A 20,151-nucleotide genomic window follows, 5' to 3' on the forward strand; every position below is an offset into this window, starting at 1 on the left:
TAAAAAAATAATAAAAAATAAAAATAAAATTTATCACAGGTAGTACATATAGGGTTTGGTACTATCTGCAGTTTCAGGCATCCACTGGGGATCTTGAAACCTATCCTATGCAGATAAGGAGGGGGTGGGAAATGAGGTCACATACCCAGGTAGCAGGTTTGATACCTGGTTGGGGCATATACAGGAAGCAACCAATCAATGTTTGTCACTCACACCTCTCTCTCTCTCTCTCTCTCTCTCTCTCTCTCTCTCTCATATACAGGAAGCAACCAATCAATGTTTGTCACTCACACCTCTCTCTCTCTCTCTCTCTCTCTCTCTCTCTCTCTCTCTCTCTCTCAAAAGATCAATAATAAAAGCACATTTAAAAAAATTAAAAATCTGGTACAAAAAATAAAAAAACCCCAACCCCAACCCAAATGTTGTTTTTATTTATAACCTAAAATGTTTCTCACATGCAATTACTGTATGTAAGTAAAATAATTAAAACACATTTATCATACCTTTTATACACACACACACTTACCACCATTAGCAGAATATGATCTATTAACTGGAAAATGTGGAACATCTCCTTCGTTAATTAGTCTCAGATCTTGTTCTCTCTGTAGCTCCCTGATTATTCCATCAAGAATGCTCTCATCTTGGTCATTGGTTTGTTGCCCAATTACCTGTTCTACCACCTCACCATCACCTTAATGAGACCAAAGATAAAAGGCCACTAAGTTAATTATGTTTTAGTATTCCCTAAAGAGAGTAAAAAAAAACTTAATACATTTCTAGATTTTTAAAAAAAAAGAATGAAAATGAAAACAAAGCATATATCAAACAATATACTTTTAAAAGAATTTAAAAATTTTTTTTGGCATGTCAGCTTGACTTAACCAATATCCCAAAATGAAACATTATGAGGGCTTTCTTATCTTAAAAAAATTATTAAATTTATTAATTTAAAGATGAATTCTTTCTTACATGCCCTAAAAGTTGAAAGTAGAGGTTTGAGTAAGGTTTTAACAAGTTAAAACACAGATAATGAAAATATTTTGCATTTTACTTTCATGAGAATTTCCTTTCTGAAAGAAACCAAATGATGCTTACCATGCCACTTTTAAATGTTCTCTTTTGATAATAACTCAATATATTGATGATTAGGAAAAACATTCTTATGATACACTGAAATTCAATTATTACTTCTGAATAAAAACTTTATTTCTATGACCTTTTTCTTTCTCAACTACATCTTTGACCAGTTTTTCATCTTATCCTCTATTCAAATTAAATGGTATCTAATAGAGTAGCCAAGTGATCAGGAAATCATGTGTGATGAATTACAAATTTTTTAATTCAGATGTTTTAATTTTATTTCCTACTTAATATTCATGCTTTTCAAACCTTTGTTTAAAAATTGTATATAATCAAAGTAATCATCAATACTGGGTAACACCTTTTCATTGCTTTATAAATTTTTACAAGAAAGATCATAAAAAATGTGCAACATTTCACTCTATAAAGGTCAAGTCTAAATTTCCTAGTAAAAAGTTATTTGCAAGTCAATAACTCACTAGGTCATTCCTCCATATAACAAAGATATGAAAGCATTCAGGTGTGGGGGTGGTGTGGAAGAGGCAGTACACACAAGGGAAATATGCTAACTAGAAGAGCTGCTTTGATAGAGAAAAGGTTATTTCAATGTCTTATTCTACTATGCTCCCATTATGCATCACCACTGTTTCAATATCCTCCAAGATTGTTTATTATTTAAGCACTTACAATCCCCTCTTCCCAAACAATACTTTCTGTCTTTTCAAACATGAGGATAGGTAAATAGCCACTTCCCAGCTTTTGGTTTTGAAATTTACTCTTCGTAGGTCCATTAACTATGGACTCTCAAATTAAAATACCAATACTATGAGCAGTGGAATTTCATCTATTATAAAAGCTTGAGACATTAAAGTTAGCACAGGCAATCATTACTAGAAGTTAATGATATAAACAACAAGATCACACATATGTTCAGGACATTAAGAAAGCAGGTCATTCTCTGCTTGAGTATATTCTTGCCCTAATTCATTTAACTGAGTCCAGGTGAAATAAGCAATGTAAAAGTACTCTGGAGCAAGATAAAAAGTACTATGCAACTGAAACTTACTAAAGCTAAAATCCTATATAATAAAGAGCTAATATTCAAATGGCTGTCACCCCATCACAAAGTAACTGCTCAGATACTCAACCCTGGGGAGAGAGAAATGATGACCAGCCAGGCACAAATGAGCTTGTGAGAGAGGAATGGGGACCAGCCAGGCAAAAATGAGCTCGTGAGAGAGGCATAGGGACAGCCACGCAGTGGCCCAGGAGAGGGACAAGCTGCATGCCCCATGGTGCTGGGTGCCAGTGGCTGGGGCTGTAGCCCAGGAGAGGGACAAGCTGCCCTCCCCATGATCCTGGGCACCAGCGGCTGTGCCTGTGCCTGTAGCCCGGGCACCAGTGGCTTGGACTGAGGCCCAGGAGAGGGACAAGCTGCCCGCCCCAAGGTCCCAGGCACCAGCGCTTATGGCTCAGGAGCAGGACAAGACATTCTCCCTGCAGTCCCAGGCACCAGTGGCTGTGCCTGTGGCCCAGGAGAGGGAAAAGCTGCCTGCCCCGTGGTCCCAGGCATCAGCACCTGTGGCCTAGGAGCGGGACAAGCCGCCTGCTGAGACAAGGTGCCAGGGCCGCAGCTGGGGCTGCAGTCTGGTAGAGGAACAAGCCTCCCGCCCCATGGTCCTGGGTGCCAGCAGCTGCGCCTGCGCCTGCGGCCCAGGAGATGAAAAAGCCGCATGCCCCGCGGTCCTGGGAGCCAATGGCTGCACCTGAACCTGCGACCCGGGAGAGGGACAGATGGACAAGCTGCCTGCCCCATGGTCCCAGACACCTGCTCCAAGGTCCCGGGTGCCAGCGCCTGCAGCTGTGGCTGTGTCCTAGAAAATGGACAAGCCACCCGCCCCACAGTACCAGGTGCCAGCGCCTGCAGCTGCAGCCCGGGCAAAGCTGCCCACCCATGGTCCCCTCCAGTTGCAGCTGGCCCAGGTAAAGCCGTCCCGGTTACTGGGTGCCTGCAGCCAGCCAGAGGGAGGGACACCTGGGTCCTGGATGCCTGTGACCAGCCGGAGGAGGGAATCCTGGGTCCCTGGTGCAGAGCGAGACAGAGGTGGTTGGAGGTGATCAGGTCAGCAGGGGAGTAGTCAGAGGCGATCAGGCATGTAGGCAAAAGTGGTTAGGGGTGATCAGGAAGGCAGGCAGAGGGATTAGGGGTGACCAGACAGGTGAATGGTTAGGAGCCAGTGGTCCCAGATTTTGAGAGGCAGTCAGACATCACTCGACGGATCCTGGCTTGGAGAGGGTACAGGCCGGGCTGAGGGACACCCCCGTACATAAATTTCATGCACCAGGCCTCTAGTCCTATCTAATAAGGAGGGAATATGCTAACTGACCCTCACAAAGATGGTGGTGCCCACAGCCACAAGATGGTGGTGCCTAGTCCCCTCAGCCCCACTGGGGTGGCAGGCACGTGGCAAGGCCTTCAGAGTCTCCCAGTTCCCTCAGCCACCCAAGCCACCCAGGGCCGGCCCCAGGTGCAGGCAAGCCTCGGATGGCGCCCGCCCAGCTGCCCAGGGCCGCCCAAGGTTCAGGTAACCAGGCCTAGCTGAGGCTTGCGATGTCAGCAGTGGCAGCAACAGAGGAGTAATGGGGATGTCGCCTTCCCCTGATTGCCCGGCCCCCTTCCACCTCTGAGGGCCTCCACCTCCTGAGAGGGGGCAGGCCAGGCTGAGGGACACCCCCTCTAGTGCATGAATTTTCATGCATCAGGCCTCTCATATATTATAATCTGCCACAGAGTTTCACAGGATGCATATATTATAGAGAGAACAGCAGCAAGTATAACATTTTGCAAAATGTTTTAAATTTAATTTTAGAGATAACATACCATTAGCCACATATCCCAGCTGTGGTATAAGTTGTTCATCTTTACAATTTTCTCGTCCTGGTACCAGCCTTTGGAATTTTGTAGGATGAGGATTTCCATCAACATCCACCAAGAATGGGGGAGGCATGAGGTGAGGAGCTTGCTGGGTTTGTTCATCTAATACATAGTTGTTGGCATCGCGGATAAGAGGTCGATAATCCGTGTGGAAGAACATCTGGTCTGGAATCTTTATAACAGATGCTTAGTATTTATGTGCACAGGAAGTTTACAGATATAAGCACTTATTTTCACTCCTAGAGCACATGCATTTTTCAAATCAGACAATTTTTGCATTCTCTTACTTGTATATTCTTTTATTGCCATATGTTTCCTATAGGTAGAAGTGATTCAACTAGATTGTAATCCCATATTTTCTCCACAAAATCCTGCAATCTGTATTACTTTCTGGGCTTATATCATATTTCTCTTATTAGGATAAAAAGAAGTAAAGCAAAATCACAGTATATAAAATTAGGTATTTTTACTTAAGTTGTAAAAAACATATTAACCTTTATGACTATTTTTCTTATTTTTATTCAAATAAGGATGAAGTGCAATATAAACAGTGAGGCAGTAGATATCAATTTCCTAAAGACACTAAAATGTGATACAAGTGTTGAGCTGAACTCAGTGATTCTGATTTATCTTCCAACTCCAAGATTCTAAAATCTATTTCAAATTCACAGCTAATAAAATATAAGGAACTGATAAAGTCAGTTTCTAAAGTATTTTAACAAGATCAATAATAAAGTAGTCAAGCAAGAAAATAAATGTTTTATCACCAGCTGTTTATCCCCAATTTATGATAAATACAGGATGCAATCTTATACAGTTGTCCTCACCTGAAAGGTAGTACAGAGAATATGTTTTAAGTAAAAGGATTTTCTAATGAATTTTTATATCTTCATCACCCTGTATACTATATCTTAATCACTATTAAGTCTTATATTTTACCAAGAAAGGTAACTTAGTTATTTTATATCTATTAACACACAATGATGCTTATTAAATGAAGACTTCAAAGAAAATTTATAAATGATACAAGCTAAAACTGAAGTCTTTAACAAAACTCAAATATACTAACCTTTTCGTAGTATTTACTGCATCCAAAACCAAAAAGCAGCAAATGCCCATGAGAATCTGTGCAGGCAAAATGGTTTCCATCTGGTGAAAATTTACAATCAAACACTGCACCATGGCCTTGGCCTTCAATCTGAAATTTAGAGGAATAATTTTAAATCATCTTAAGAGGTAATTTTCAAATAATAAGTAGGCAATAGCTTTTGCTTGCTACTATATTGAATTCTGTGATGCATCAACATTACAATGTACTTTCTGGCTTCTGTAGCCAGAATCCTAATGGAAACAGTAAGCTCTAAAGGAAATTAGGGAGAATAAAAATACAGTGTGTGGTATCAAATATGATTAGCAATGCCATATTTCAAATAGTACTAAATGAGTGACTGAGGGGACTAAAAGCATCTAAACACAACCACATTGACAAAGGTAATATCTCAGCAAAGTTAAAATATTACCTTTACATCTTAAATTGTAATGCAAGTCTTAAAATAACCATCCTAAAATTAAAGCACACAAATCAATCTACACTATTAAAAGAGAAACATACAAATTGACCATCACTCCACTACACCCACAAGCCACACCCACCAGCCAATCAGGAATGATTATGCAAATTAACCCAACCAAAGATGGCAGCTGGCCACGGAGCTGGAGCAAGTAGAAGGCTTGGGTTGTCCTGGCAATTGAGAAAGCCAAGCTTCCAGCCTACCCTGGCCTCTGCTTAAGGCTACAAAGTTTCAATTACAGAAGATAAATAAATCTCTACAAAAATGGCAGCAGCCACAGAGCTGGAGCTGAACAGGAGGCTTGGGTTGCCCCTGGTGAGAGAGGAAGCCAAGCTTTTCACCCACTCTGGCCTCCACTCAAGGCTAAAAAGTTTCAATTAAGGAAGATAAATAAATCCTAGATCCTTGCTTCCGGCCGGCCCTGGCCTCTACTCAAGGAGGCGCTGAAGGAAAAAAAAGGAGGGGCTGGGACCTCAGGTTGCTGGGGTGTGATCAGGCCAGGATGGGATGGCAGGGGCCATTGGGGGTAAGCAGACCAGCAGGGGGGCCAGTTGGGGGTGAGCAGGCTGTCAGTGGGGGTCAGTTGGAGGTGATCAGGATAGTGTGTGGGGGGGTTGGAGTGAGCAGGCCAGCAGGGGGGCAGTTGGGGGATGAGCAGGCTGAGAGGGGGGTGAAGCAGGCGGGCAGCGGGGGGCAGTTGGTTAGGGGCAGGCAGAGTGGTTAGGGGCAATCAGACAGGCAGGGAGGTGAGCAGCTGGAACCAGCAGTCCCGGATTGTGAGAGGGATGTCCGGGCCACTAGTTTTATTAATAAAAGACATGCTATTATCAATGCCCTGGATTTGTTTAAAGCCTATAAAAGGGAGCTCAAAGGGTAACAATTCAGAAATGTTTAAGCACAATGCTTCTTCAGAGAAGGGCACTGAATATGTAGGATATGAGTAGTCCCATAGGTGTTGATTCTATTGGGAGAAGAGATAGCTCACCAGATTTTAACAAGATTTGTGCAAAATATATATATTAAGAGAATTCATATCTCCAATGCTACATTTGCCAAACAACTCCCTGAATACTACCTAAGCCATATGGGGTTCAACAGAAGCATATAAAATATAGTCAACTGTTGTGATTAGTAAATTAGGATTATAGCTTAAGCATTAACCTTTTTGTGAGTTTGGTTAGTGTCAGCTCCAAAAAATCATTATATTTGAGTTTCAAGAGTTTAGGGCTGGGGACCAGAATTTGGTAAAATTCTGGTCACCATGAAAACAGAGTCACCCTGAAAGGTATAATTCTCTATTGGCCTTACACTTAGGTCTTGAATGATTTTCTGTGGATTTAAAACAGGTCACATGAGGTTCTTTGGTACTAAATATACTTTAATTACCAAGTTGTCATAAAAGAGAAACCTGTTGTAATATGAAATAAGCACAATTTTTTCTTACCATGTTAAAATAATTCCGAATTTTGGTCCCCCGGTCAAGGTCCCAAATGAAAATATTCCCATCATGGCCCGCTGAAAGTATGATCCTTTGATCAAATGGATGTGCTTCTAAAACAAATACTTCATCATCGTGTCCCTGTGATAAAATCAATATTAAATATGAACAGCAACCCTAAGCGTCTGGTTTATTTGGTCAAAAGATCTCCAGAGTATGCTATCAATCTGATTCAGATTAATTTATCCCCATCAATTTAGCAGCATTTACTACATGGACACTACAATGAATACTTAGGTAAGATTTCCTTATACGTTTTAGTACTGATTTCATAAGGTATTCAATAGACAAAATAACTGAAAAAGTATTTAATATATAGTTCAAAACAGTTACAGCTCATTAACCAGGGCCCTGAAGTGGAATTAGTATTTCTAGGACTCTGTTATTTAAAAGGCCATAATAAATGTAACAAACAGAATCATTTGTCAATACTCAGTTATGCCACAGTGATAACGGACAAACCTTCATTGTTCTTCATTGACTCCTACAGTATACCCAAAGTCATTCTTATCTCCAATCCAATCTATTCTGAAACCAGACTTCTATGATATTTTTCAAAAGTAATAATTCATATTAATACTTTTGCTTTTAAATTATTTAATGCTTATAATAGTCTTTGGGGCGATCTCACAAGACCTTGAATGGTTTGACCCCTGTCCATTTCTTAATTTCTATCTAGTGACATTCTATTTATGTTTTCTGTGCTCCAGTCAAAAATTGGCTTTCTTTCAACTCCTTTCTACCTCAGGACATTTGTACATGCTTTTTCCTCCTCTGTAAGGACCTCGAACCTCTTCCCATATGTAATTTATCAAGTATTTATTGATCTCTTACCATGTTGAGAAAGAAAGTAAACAAGATAAATATCAGATAGTGATAAACACTATGATTAAAATAAAGTAAGCAGAGGCCAATCCAGATTGTTAGATCAGGGAAGGCCTTGTCAAGGAGGTGACACTTAGGCTAAGACCTGGGTAATTTCTATCTACCTTTCAAATCTTAACTCAAGCTTCACTTCCTCAGGAAACTTGCTCTTAACCTCCCAGATCAGGTTCTGTCAACTTATTAGAAACTTGCCTTTTATTTTGCACCTCTCATTTTTAGCATTTATTTGATTAATTTTTTTCTCAGACTATAAACTCATTTATTACTAACACCTAACTCAGTGGTTGGCACATAGGAGTTGCTCAGTATTTGCTGAATGGAAGAACTTTATACTCCACTAAGACACTGATTAAAAACTGTTAACACAGAAAATAAAGCTCTTTACAAAAACTAAATTTGACTGTTATAAGGACTGAAAGTAATCTGTTCTAAAATTTCTTTAGTAAAATTCACAGAAAACAGATAACCTGAGTCAGCCCATGGTAAGAGTACAACTAAACAGAACTCTAAATTAAGGTACTTATCAAGTCAGAATTTTACATGGATGTATAAAATCAATGGCTTTAACATGGCCTTTGAAATTTAGAGATATAGACTTGTGCTGTCTAATAATGTAGTTTTAGTCACATATGGCTATTAAGCATTTGCAATATGGCTAGTCTAAATTGAGATATTCTCTAAGTGTAAAACCACACAGTTAATTCAAAGATTTAGTGTGAAAAAAAGAATGCAAAATATTTTATTAAGCCCAGCTGGAGTGGTTCAATGGTTAGTGCTGACCTATGACCCAGGAGGTCACGGTTCGATTCCTGGTTCGGGGCACATACCAGGGTTGAAGACTTGATCCTTAGTATGGGGTGTGCAGGAGGCAGCTAATCAATGATTCTCATTATTGATGTTTCTATCTCTCCCTTTCTCTTCCAATCTGAACACAATAAAAATATATTTAAAAATATATATTTCATTAATAATTTTATATTACTTATATGTTGAAATGCTACTATCCTGTTTCCCTGAAAATAAGACAGTGTCTTATATTAATTTTTGCTCCCAAAGATGCGCTAGGTCTTATTTTCAGGGGATGTCTTATTTTTCCATGAAGAAGAATACGGTACACATTTATTGTTAAATGAAAATAAAGGAAATTTATTACCTGTATACAGTACAGTAGTACGGTAGTTGTCAACACAAACCAGACAAACTGTGAATCCTACAGTATCAAGAATTTACTCATTTATTCAATGACAATCATGTCATCATCTTCTGGAACATCATCATAACAATCCAATTCCTGAATTTCCTAGTGAATTTCTTGTGACTCCATTTCTTTCAGAATCAGTGGACCAAATCTCTCATGTTTACTCTAGGGGGGGGGGACTTATTTTCGGGGGATGCCTTATATTTCACTCAGAAGGAAACCTGTAAGTAGGTCTTATTTTCAGATGATGTCTTATTTTCAGGGAAACACGGTAGTTTGGATATACTAGGTTAAATAAAATCCTATATAATAAAAGGCTAATATGCAAATCGACCTAACAGTGGAATGACCAGTCTCTATGATGTGCACTGACCATCATGGGATAGATGCTCAACACAGGAACTGTTCCCTGGTGGTCAGTGCGCTCCCACAGGGAGAGCACTGCTCAGCCAGAAGCCCTGAGCCGGTGGTGGTGGGAGTTTCTCCTGCCTCTGAAGCAGTGCTAAGCCATCAGTCGGACATCCCGCAAGGACTCTGGGACTGTGAGAGGGCGCAGGTCAGGCTGAGGGATCCCCCCCGCATCTACACAAATTTTGTGCAGTGGGCCTCTAGTATATTATTAAAATTAATTTCACCTGCTACATTTTTTCTTTTTATTGTGGGCTGCTAGAAAAATTAATATTACATATGTGGCTCATTATATTTCTATTAGAGTGTGCCAACATAGACAAACATTTCCTAATAAAGAATCAAGCAAGCATCCTGGCTGATGTAGCTCAGTAGTTGAGCATCAACTCATGAACCATGAGGTCACAGTTCAATTCCTGGTCAGGACATCTGCCTGGGTTGCCGGCTTGATCCCTGGCATTCAGGAGGCAGCTGATCAATGGTTCTCTCTTATCACTGATTTTTCTATCCCTCTCTCCCTCCCTTCCTCTCTCTGAAATTAACAAAAAACATATTTAAAAAATAATCAAGCAAACAGTAAAAGATTTTCCATACATATTAATAGAAACTTAGGGAACAGAGAATGCCAGAATGAGATAAGCATTGGCTTATAGATACAAGGAAGAAATTCCACTAAATAGTGTTAAGGTTTTATTTAGGAAAGAGAACTTGGGAGGTATATAAAAGATAAACTGGAAATCTACCCAAAATTAAACAAATCTTTGGAAAGCTAATAGGCATTAGATAAGATTATCTCAAAAAGGATTCAGCCGAAACTGGTTTGGCTCAGTGGATAGAGCATCGGCCTGCAGACTGAAAGGTCCCAGATTCGATTCCGGTCAAGGGCATGTACCTTGGTTGCGGGCACATTCCCAGTAGGGGGTGTGCAAGAGACAGCTGATTAATGTTTCTCTCTCATCGATGTTTCTAACTCTCTATCCCTCTCTCTTCCTCTCTATAAAAAAATCAATAAAATATATTTTAAAAAATAAAAAAAAGGATTCAATAAGGCACACCAAAAAAGACATATTTTTTGCTCATCTAACAAAAAATAGATATAACTTTGATTCATTCACACTGTGGCTATTGTTGTGTTGTCATTTTTTAATTTGACAATCTAAGGGAAAAGAGGTCAGTGACCCGGACTAAAAAATCAGGCTTTGAAAATTCTTGTGGCACACCAACGTACTGCAGCACACAGGTTGAAAGTCGCTGATATAAACCATAGGACAAACACTTGGCCCTTCCTCTTAAAATACTTATGAATCAATAATTGAATTTAACTTGATGTCAACTTGACCTATCAAGCATCAAGCACACTCATGTAATTTCCGTTATTAATCTTATCAATTTTCAAAATACAAGTATTACATACAGCCTTTTACTATGACAAATACATTTTTTTTCTTTTTAAAGAAAAAGAAGCCCTAGCCAATTGGCTCAGTCAGCCTGTGGGTTCGACTCCAGTCAAGAGCACAAAGCTTGGTTGCAGGTTCAGTCTTTGCCCAGGTCAGGGCCCCGTGCAGGAGGCAACCAATTGAAGTGTCTCTCTAAAATAGATGTTTCTATCTCTCGTCTCCCTTTCCCTTCCACTCTCTCTCAAATTCAATGGGAAAAAATATCTTTGGATAAGGATTAACAAAGAAAAAAAAAAGAGGAAAAGACACATTTTTCTCCAACTTCCTCTTACTTCCATTTCTTACATAAACTAATCCATGAAGGTAGAATATATAAGATATCCTTGTCAAAATAAAGTTAGTTCTACCCCTAAGATAGTAACAACAAAAAGTCCCAACTCATGCCAGAAACAAAATAACTTATATATCCTTGGCTGCCTACAATAACATAACAGATAAATAAATACCAGACTTGGAAAGGATCTTGAAAATTTTCATAACTGCTTTGAACAGCTATAAAATATGTCATCACTATTTTGCAGATATGTAAACATAGGTACCTCACATAATTACTTCTCTAATGGATAGTAAGTCATAGAAAAGTAAACTGGAACATAAATTTCCTGTCTTCTAGAATGCCCTTTTTGACCATTTTAATTATTCTAAAAATAGAATACTTACGGATAATGTATGAAGAAGTTGCCCTGTGAAAGAATTCCATACTTTCAAAAGGAAATTGTTCACTGCAGTAATAATTGTTGTGTCATAGCGATCCCAGGCTACCATAGTCACCTTAAGTTTAGTGACCTTGTCTTCCCCAGAAGGCAAGTTATTCCTAAACAAAATAATTTGCAGTATTCAAACATTGTAAATTTTTAACAAAAGTGCAACTAACATAGTAAATATATCAAAAAATATCTTCAGGAGTATGCAAATTTTTGGATATAAATTATAAAACATACATTTAAGTACTGATGAAATAAAATAAAAATACCTACATAGGCCAATATCAATAGCTTATTTTAGGGAGGAAAAAAGGACACAAGTGGCAAAAATTTTGCATGTAGTTACATAACAACAAAAAAGTGAAATTAAAAAGAAATCTACAAGAAAACATATATGGACACTTTATTCCCTTAAATATTAAATTTTGTGAAACTAATAGATCATATACAAGAGCAGAAAGAGATTTTGGAATTTTTGGTTTAATTGAATATGACATTATCAGTAGCTGGCTATAACTATATACAGTCAGTTCTATACTGTTATAAATGGAAAATATAATTTCAGTCATATACTACAGAGGTAAATATATCTTTCAATCAATAGTGAATATAAGGAAAAAGATGCTGATTAAGTGTAATTATAATGTTGAGTAGGAATGCTAACAATAAGAAAAATTCTAAAGGTATCCTTAGTAAGTTAAGGAAATAAATATATGATGACATACAATAGGGATAACCTCAAATTGTATACATACTTTAACAGCTGATAGCTGTAGATTCACTTACATTTTGAAAATGAAATGTATTTTTATAAAGACTGCCTTCAACACACATTTTTTGGGGGACACCCTGTATATGACGTATAGAAAACTAAGGCAAAGAATAACTCCATGGGCATTAGCAGGTCATAGTGATCACAAGAGTTCAGAATTTTAAACGAGTTAGCAATATTTCTATCATCCAGTATGTTAATCAAAAGCCAAAGGCAATTTATTTAGAAACAAAGTATAGATGTAAATTTCACACCTACCAAATAACTCTAAACTATTTACTAATCTAAAAAGATATTTTACTTTCATTATTAAGTATAATTCAATAATGTAAGATATTATGCCTTCTGAAAACTAATGTAATATCTCACATCCAAACTTACCCAGTCATTTTAGTAGCCATATCTAGCACTATACTCTTCCATTCTTGTTGCTGATATTGCCAAATTCTTGCTGTTCCATCTCTGCTACCACTAACAAATCTTAAACTGCAAAGAAACAGTAAAAATACCATTATTACTTCCCTGCAAAAAGGAAATCACTTTTTTTGCTAATCATAAAAGTAATACTTTCATCCACATATACTACTGGGGAGAACAAAAATGGTGTACTTTAAAAAAACAAGTTGGTAGTTCCTCAAAAGGATAAACAAGTTACTGCATGAACTAGCAAGTCTACCCCCAGGTATATATCCAAAGGAAATGAAAACAGCCCACAAATATTTGTGGCATTATTCATAACAGGCCAAGAAGTGGCACCAACCCAAATGTCCATCAACTGATAAATGGATCAATTGTGGTATATCCATACATTCAAATAATATTCATCAATAAAAAGGAAAGAAATAATGATAAATGCTGCAACATGGATGAATATTGAAAACATTATGCTAAGTGAAAGAAGTCAGTCACACAATATTCCACTTATGAAATGTCCAGAATGGGCAAATCTAGAGACAAAAAGTAAATAATGGTTGACCAGAGCTGAGAGTGGGGGTGTAAAAGGATTGTAGATTGAGAGCTAAAAGTTCTGAGACTTCTTTTTGAGGCAAAATGTTCTAAAATTGATTATGTTGACTGCTGCACAATTCTATGAATATACTAAAAACCATTGAACTTTGTTAGGTGGATCAAGCCTGCAGGGGAGGGCAGTTAGGGGTGACCAGGCCTATAGGGGAGGGCAGTTGGGGGGGACCCAGACCTGCAGGGGAGGGCAGTTAGGGGCAAACAGGCTGGCAGGGGAGCAGTTAGGCATCAATAAGGCTGGCAGGGGAGTGGTTAGGGGGTGATCAAACTGGCAGGCAGAAGTGGTTAGGAGCAATCAGGAAGGCAGGCAGGCGAGAAGTTAGGAGCCAACAGTCCTGGATTGTGAGAGGGAGATTCCAAATTGGAGAGGGTGCAGGCTGGGCTGAAGGACCTTCACTGGGCCTCTAGTACTACATAAATGAGCGAGATCATGTCCTATTTATCTTTCCCTGACTGCCTTATTTCGCTTAGCATAATGCTCTCTAGTTCCATCCATGCTGTTGTAAATGGTAAGAATTCCTTCTTTTTTTAATGCAGCATAGCATTCGATTGTGTAGATGTACCACAGTTTTTTAATCTACTCATCTGCTGATGGGCACTTAGGCTGTTTTCAAATCTTAGCTATTGTAAATTGTGCTGCTATGAACTTAGGGGTGCTTATATCCTTTCTGATTGGTATTTCTACTTTCTTGGGATATATTCCTAGAAGTGGGATCACTTGGTCAACTGGGAGTTCCATTTTTAGTTTTTTGAGGAAACTCCATCTCCATACTGTTTTCCACAGTGACTGCACCAGTCTGCATTCCCACCAGCAGTGAGCAAGGGTTCCTTTTTCTCCACATCTTCCCCAGCACTAGTCATTGGTCAATGATAGCCATTCTGACATGTAGCCATTCTGAGATCGCCCTCAACTCCCCTTCATTGAAGGCCTGGTCCCTCCCAACTGCTCTCTCCTGCTGGCCTGATCACCTACAACTGTCTTCCCTTGCAGGCCTGGTCCCTCCCAACTGCCTTCCCCTGTTGGCCATCTTGTGGCCATCTTGTGTCCACCTGGGGTCAGCCATCTTTGACCACATGGGGGCAGCCATCTTGTGTATTGGAAAGATGGTTAATTTGCATATAAGTCTTTTATTAGATAGGATAGAGGCCTGGTGCATGGGCGGGGGCCAGCCTGTTTGCCTTGAAGGGTGTACTGGATCAGGGTGGGGGGTTCCTTTGGAGTGTGGGGTGGCCTTGGCGAGGGTCCTGTGATGGTTTGCAGGCCAACCACACCCCCTGGTGACCTAAGAAGAGGCCCTGGTATCTAGGATTTATTTATCTTCTATAATTGAAACTCTGTAGCCTGGAGCAGAGCCAAGCCTTCTGCTTGCTCTGTGTCTGCAGCAATTTCTGTTGGGAATTATTTATCTTCTATAATTATAACTTTGTAGCCTTAAGTGGAGGCCTGGGTTGGCCAGGGTATGCGGAAAGTTTGGTTTCCTCCATCGCCAGGGAAACCCAAGCCACCCTCCTGCTCTCTTCATGACTGCAGCCATCTTGGTTGGGTTAATTTGCATACTCGCTCCTGATTGGCTAATGGGTGTGGGTTGTGGGTGTAGCAGAGCAATGGCTAATTTGCATATTGCTCTTTTATTAGATAGTATAATGAACAACATAAACCGATGAACAAAAGCAGATTCTAGATTCAGAGAAGCAATGATCAGATGCTCAAACCTCAGGGGGAAGGTAGGAGAGGGTGAGGTAAGGGGGAGAGGTCAACCAAAGGACTTGTATGCATGCATATAAGCCTAAGCAATGTACACCGACAACAGGGGGGGGGGGGTGAGGGCATGAGTGGGGAGGTGGGGGGGTGTCAATAGGGGAGATGAGGACACATATGTAATACCTTAATCAATAAAGAAATTTAAAAAAAGAGAGTTTCTCCTTTAAGATAAAATGCAAGGAATTTAAAAATTCAGATTCTTTTAGCATGAAAAAGTTATAATAAAACAATTCTTCAAGTGTATAACTAAATATAGTGCGCTAAACCAACCTAAGAAATCATTTGAATGTTTTTTTCATTGCTAATACTCTATAGGTGTCCTTCTTTGTAGACCATCATTATTTACTCTTACATTTAACAATTTTCAAGATAATAATAATCACCTACTGTCCAAAAACAGTTAAAAATAAAACATGGTGATCCACAAAATGTCCTTAGAGAAATATAGGGATACAAGTTATGTTAAGTGACTATATTTTTTAATCTATTGTCAGTCAATTTTTAGTCCAGGGAAGATTATCACCTTTTCAGGATCAGACATTTGAAAGGGTACACAAATACCTGTACATAATTTCTGAGTTTAAAGACAGAAAATATTTAACATATGAATAGTAGATACAATTAGTGACACATATATTCAGCAGGACATGAGGGAGTTAAAATCTGGAGAAGTCAAGAAAGGTTTCAGGTAGGGCATGAATCTTAAAAGGAAAACAAAACTTAAAGAAGAAACAGGAGAGAGAGGGGAAAAAAGAGGTAAGGAGAATGGAAGGGAGAGGATGGATGTAGGAGGGTAGAAGTGAAGTGCAGGTAAATGATAATTCTGGATAAGAATGGTGTGAGGTAAAATATAAAGAAACAATGGATGATGAAATATATGTGGGATATAATAAGAACAATGATTAAATCAATTAAGGGGATTTAAAAACTTATATGGGAATTAGAGGTCCAGTGCATGTAAATTCATGTACTGGAGAGGGATTCCCTCAGCCTGGCCTACCCTCTCTCAAGGTGTGGGAGCCCTCAGGGCAGGAAGCAACCCAGCGATCAGGAGAAGGAGATGCCCCATCACACCTCTGCTGCTGCCACTACCTGCAGCGAAAGCCTCGGCCGGCCCTGGACAGCTGGGTAGTCACCATCTGAGGCTTGCCTGCACCTCGGGCCGGCCCTGGGCAGCTGGGGAGCTGGGGGATTCCAGAGGCTTGCCATGCACCTGCTGCCCCGACAGGGCTGAGGGGACTGGGTGCCTCCGTCTTATGGCTGTGGGTGCCACTATCTTTGCGATGGTATGAGGGTCAATTAGAATATTTCCTCTTTACTAGTTAGAATAAGAGATGAATTAAGAATGTAGGTCTAAGTGCAGTTGTAGAGAGTTCTGAATGCCAGGCTAAGACACTGAACTCTATTTTACAGACCAAGAAGTAACACTAAAATTTTCTGAGAACATCAATGCTCATCTGGCAGAAATGGACAGGATGTATTTAGAAGGGAGAAGAAAACCGATGGGAAAAGATCAAATAATGAAATCCTGACTAAGGCAGGGGAAAACACAAATGGAAAAAGAGAAATAAACAAAGATAAATAATTCAGAAAGAAAGCAATGATAGCCTATTTGACTACTTGAATAGGAGTTTAGAAGAGATGGGATAAGGATGTCATCAGAGATAGACAAAGGCTTTCAGCCTAAGTGACTGGACAGAAATAAAGTACAGAAATAAGAAGTTGAAGTAGCTAATTCTGAGTGAATGGAGACAAAATATATCAAACAACTGTTTACAAAGATAGTTACCTGTCTCCATTGTTACAGAATTGAACAGCAACAACTTTGTCCTAAGATACAAAAAAAACCCAAAAAACAAATTTCTATTAGAACTAATTTATTTATAACATGCATAAAACACTCTTCCCTTCAAATTCACAATCAAAAACATCAGGGAGTAGATTTTTTAATGCTATAATTTTCTTAACTCAAATTTTACTTAAAAGGCTGAAACAATGCATTAACTACAGAGTAGTAATTTGAGACAAACCAGACATATGCAAATATGTTTCTAAACAATAATCTCAAGAGACAGATAGTTCTGACTAGGTATTAAGTTTATTATGCCCCCCATAATAAAACAGCACACTAATTGAAAATACCACCTTAAAGTAACTAATATAATAGTAGTTGAATGAAATTTCCCACTTAACTCTTTCTTAAGTTTCAGAAAACATATCAGTCATTTCCTATTTCTCACACAGTTTAATTATTTTACAATGGAGTTGCATGACAGTCTTTAGGTATTATAGTTCACATATTGCTATTTGAATCTTCTTTGAATATAATGTGTATTGAGATGAGAAGATTAAAGTATAAACCAAACCATTTGTTTTCCGTCTCTTTATTCCTTGATGATAAAGCTAAAATGTACCCTCAAATATTGTACACATTTTCAAAAACCATTCATTCGAACTAAATTGTTAAAAAGTTCAGATAGTAAATACCTTTATATTTCATTATTTTTAAAAATTATTAAATTGTCTTTCTATGTTCAGAGGTATCTGTGATTCACACTGTTCCATGACTTCACTGTAGTATTTATCTCTCAGATTCTGGATTATCACTACCAGCTGCAATAATTAACCTTAGATGTTTTGAAAAGAAAGACATCTTTTTTTCCAATGACTAACAGCCACCACTAATTTCAACAGAGAATGCTTTATGTTTTCTAACTTTTTTTCTGAGCTGGGTCCCTGCAAAAATAATTTTTCTTCTTCTCTTCCCCAAACCCCGATTCATTTACTACCTCTTTCTAGCATTTGGAAAACAATCAAGAAGCTAAAATCACTAAAAAGTATTTTTTCTAAGTAATATTTAATGTCTTTTAGTAAGTATGTAGACATTAAAGTAACAAACAGCTTATAGTTAATAAAACACAGCAGGTGAAATGAGTGTTTTCATAAATTATCACTGCAATATATATTTTTTCTTTTTTCTTATAGTCAAATAAAAATTATATTAAATATTATAACCATACTAAATCCAAATTTTCACATTGATCTTCATTATTGAAGGGACATCTTACCATATAGATTTAAGCACCAATCTATATTAAATTAGAGTACAGACCAGAAAAGAAATAAAACCAACTTTCTAGGGTTGCTAAAAAAGAAAGCAACATAGTTTTTCATTGTTTTCTTACCGTATGTGACTCTAACTCAGCAATTTTCTCAGGAATCTCAGAACCCAAATAATATATTCTGATCACATGGTCAGTACTACCTGTTGTAATGAACATACCACCTGGAGGATTAAAAAACAAATATTATACCAAAGAACTTAAAAAACCCTCTGATTGCTTTCTTATTTATATGCTAATTTACAATAATGAAATGGCTTCAACATAAGGTTATCTCCTAATGGTTAAAGATATAGTAATGTTTCAGAGAAAAATAAATAAAATTCAAAAAACAGAGAAATATTTAAAATACAACTATACCATTAACTAAATTAAAAAATCTACCAACTTGCCCAGCCGGCTCAGCAATTGAGCATCAACCTATGAACCAGGAGGTCACGGTTCTATTCCTGCTCATGGCACATGCATGGTTGCAAGCTCAAACCACACTACACTGTGTGCAGGAGGCAGCCTACCAATTATTCTGATCATTGATGTTTCTATCTCTCTCTCCCTCTCCCCCTCTCTGAAATCAATAAGAACATATATATTTTAATTAATTTCAGAGAGGAGCGGGGGGAGAGAGAGATAGAAACATCAATGATGAGAGAGAATCATTGATTGGTTGCCCCCTACTGGGGATAGAGCCCGAAACCCGGGCATATGCACTTGACCGGAATCGACCTAGGAACTAGGGCAATGCTCTAGCCACTGAACCAAACCCACTAAGGCAGAACATTTTTTTTTTAAATCCACCAACTGTATACTAAATAAAGGACTTTGGATCATAAACATAAAAGGTCACAGCCTCAAAGAATTCTTTATATTTAACATAAACATAAAAGTATTCATTAGATACTATAGTATCTACAATTCTCTTTATAGTATAGAGGCCACAGTGGTGTCGAGTACAAAAACTCAATTTTCAGATGGTGAAAAACTTCTGGAGATAGATGATGGTGGTCATGCATACAATATAATGTGAGTATACTTAATGCCATAGAACTGTATAATGGGTATTAAATTGGTAAATTTTACATTATATTTTATCACAATGAGAAAAAGGTTAACTAGCTTACAATTCTTAGCAGTAGATAAGCACTGTCTATAGACTGTAAAAATGTCTTTTATATGGAGCTACAGTATATGTTTTCTGAAAAGTCTGGGCAGGATTTTAGTATGAATTTGGGGGTAAAAAGGGTTTGTTTTTACCAACTAAGTTCTGCATTATATAAAAACTTATCACTTACAACTAAGAAAAAAAACTCCAAAGGTATCACATGTTAAGAGTCCATAAGGGTCCACCTATTAAGAAATATGGTTCACATTTTTGGCGTGACTATATTAACACTCAAACACATGCATTTTTTTCTGAACAAAATTGAAAAATATATCTTTCCTAAGTGAATCATTTAATATTTTGGGTACTTAAAACATTCAATTTTCATGCATACCAGAACTGAAAGATGAACAAGATATCTGAACTCCAGGTCTGGATCTCTCAGTAAATTTAACTGGGCGATCTCTAAGAGAAAAGAAAGATGTTTTTGTTTTGTTTTTCATCATGTTCATTTAATGTACAAGAATCTTAGCACATTGGATACTGACAGATTTAGCATTAATATTATTGAAACCACAAAATAGAAGTAGTTGATAAGTACTAGTCATTCAGGTTAAAAATGCATTTAACCTTA

General features: G+C 38.1%; 1 protein-coding gene across 1 annotated transcript in view; it reads right to left on the reverse strand.

The window, feature by feature from the left end:
* The window catches only part of BRWD3 (bromodomain and WD repeat domain containing 3), a 136,071-nt gene that overhangs the window by 51,049 nt on the left and 64,871 nt on the right, over window positions 1–20,151 (reverse strand). The window contains exons 10-18 of the mRNA XM_084869408.1: window positions 19,912–19,982; window positions 18,482–18,582; window positions 17,086–17,126; window positions 12,893–12,997; window positions 11,696–11,849; window positions 7,034–7,168; window positions 5,088–5,216; window positions 3,965–4,190; window positions 527–694 (exon numbers count right to left, since the gene is read on the reverse strand). Coding sequence (XP_084725534.1) covers window positions 527–694; window positions 3,965–4,190; window positions 5,088–5,216; window positions 7,034–7,168; window positions 11,696–11,849; window positions 12,893–12,997; window positions 17,086–17,126; window positions 18,482–18,582; window positions 19,912–19,982 — 1,130 coding nt within the window. The remainder of the gene's footprint in view (window positions 1–526; window positions 695–3,964; window positions 4,191–5,087; window positions 5,217–7,033; window positions 7,169–11,695; window positions 11,850–12,892; window positions 12,998–17,085; window positions 17,127–18,481; window positions 18,583–19,911; window positions 19,983–20,151) is intronic.

This window comes from Pipistrellus hanaki (assembly GCF_964339955.1).
Source record: "Pipistrellus hanaki genome assembly, chromosome: X".
Classification (NCBI taxonomy): domain Eukaryota; kingdom Metazoa; phylum Chordata; class Mammalia; order Chiroptera; family Vespertilionidae; genus Pipistrellus; species Pipistrellus hanaki.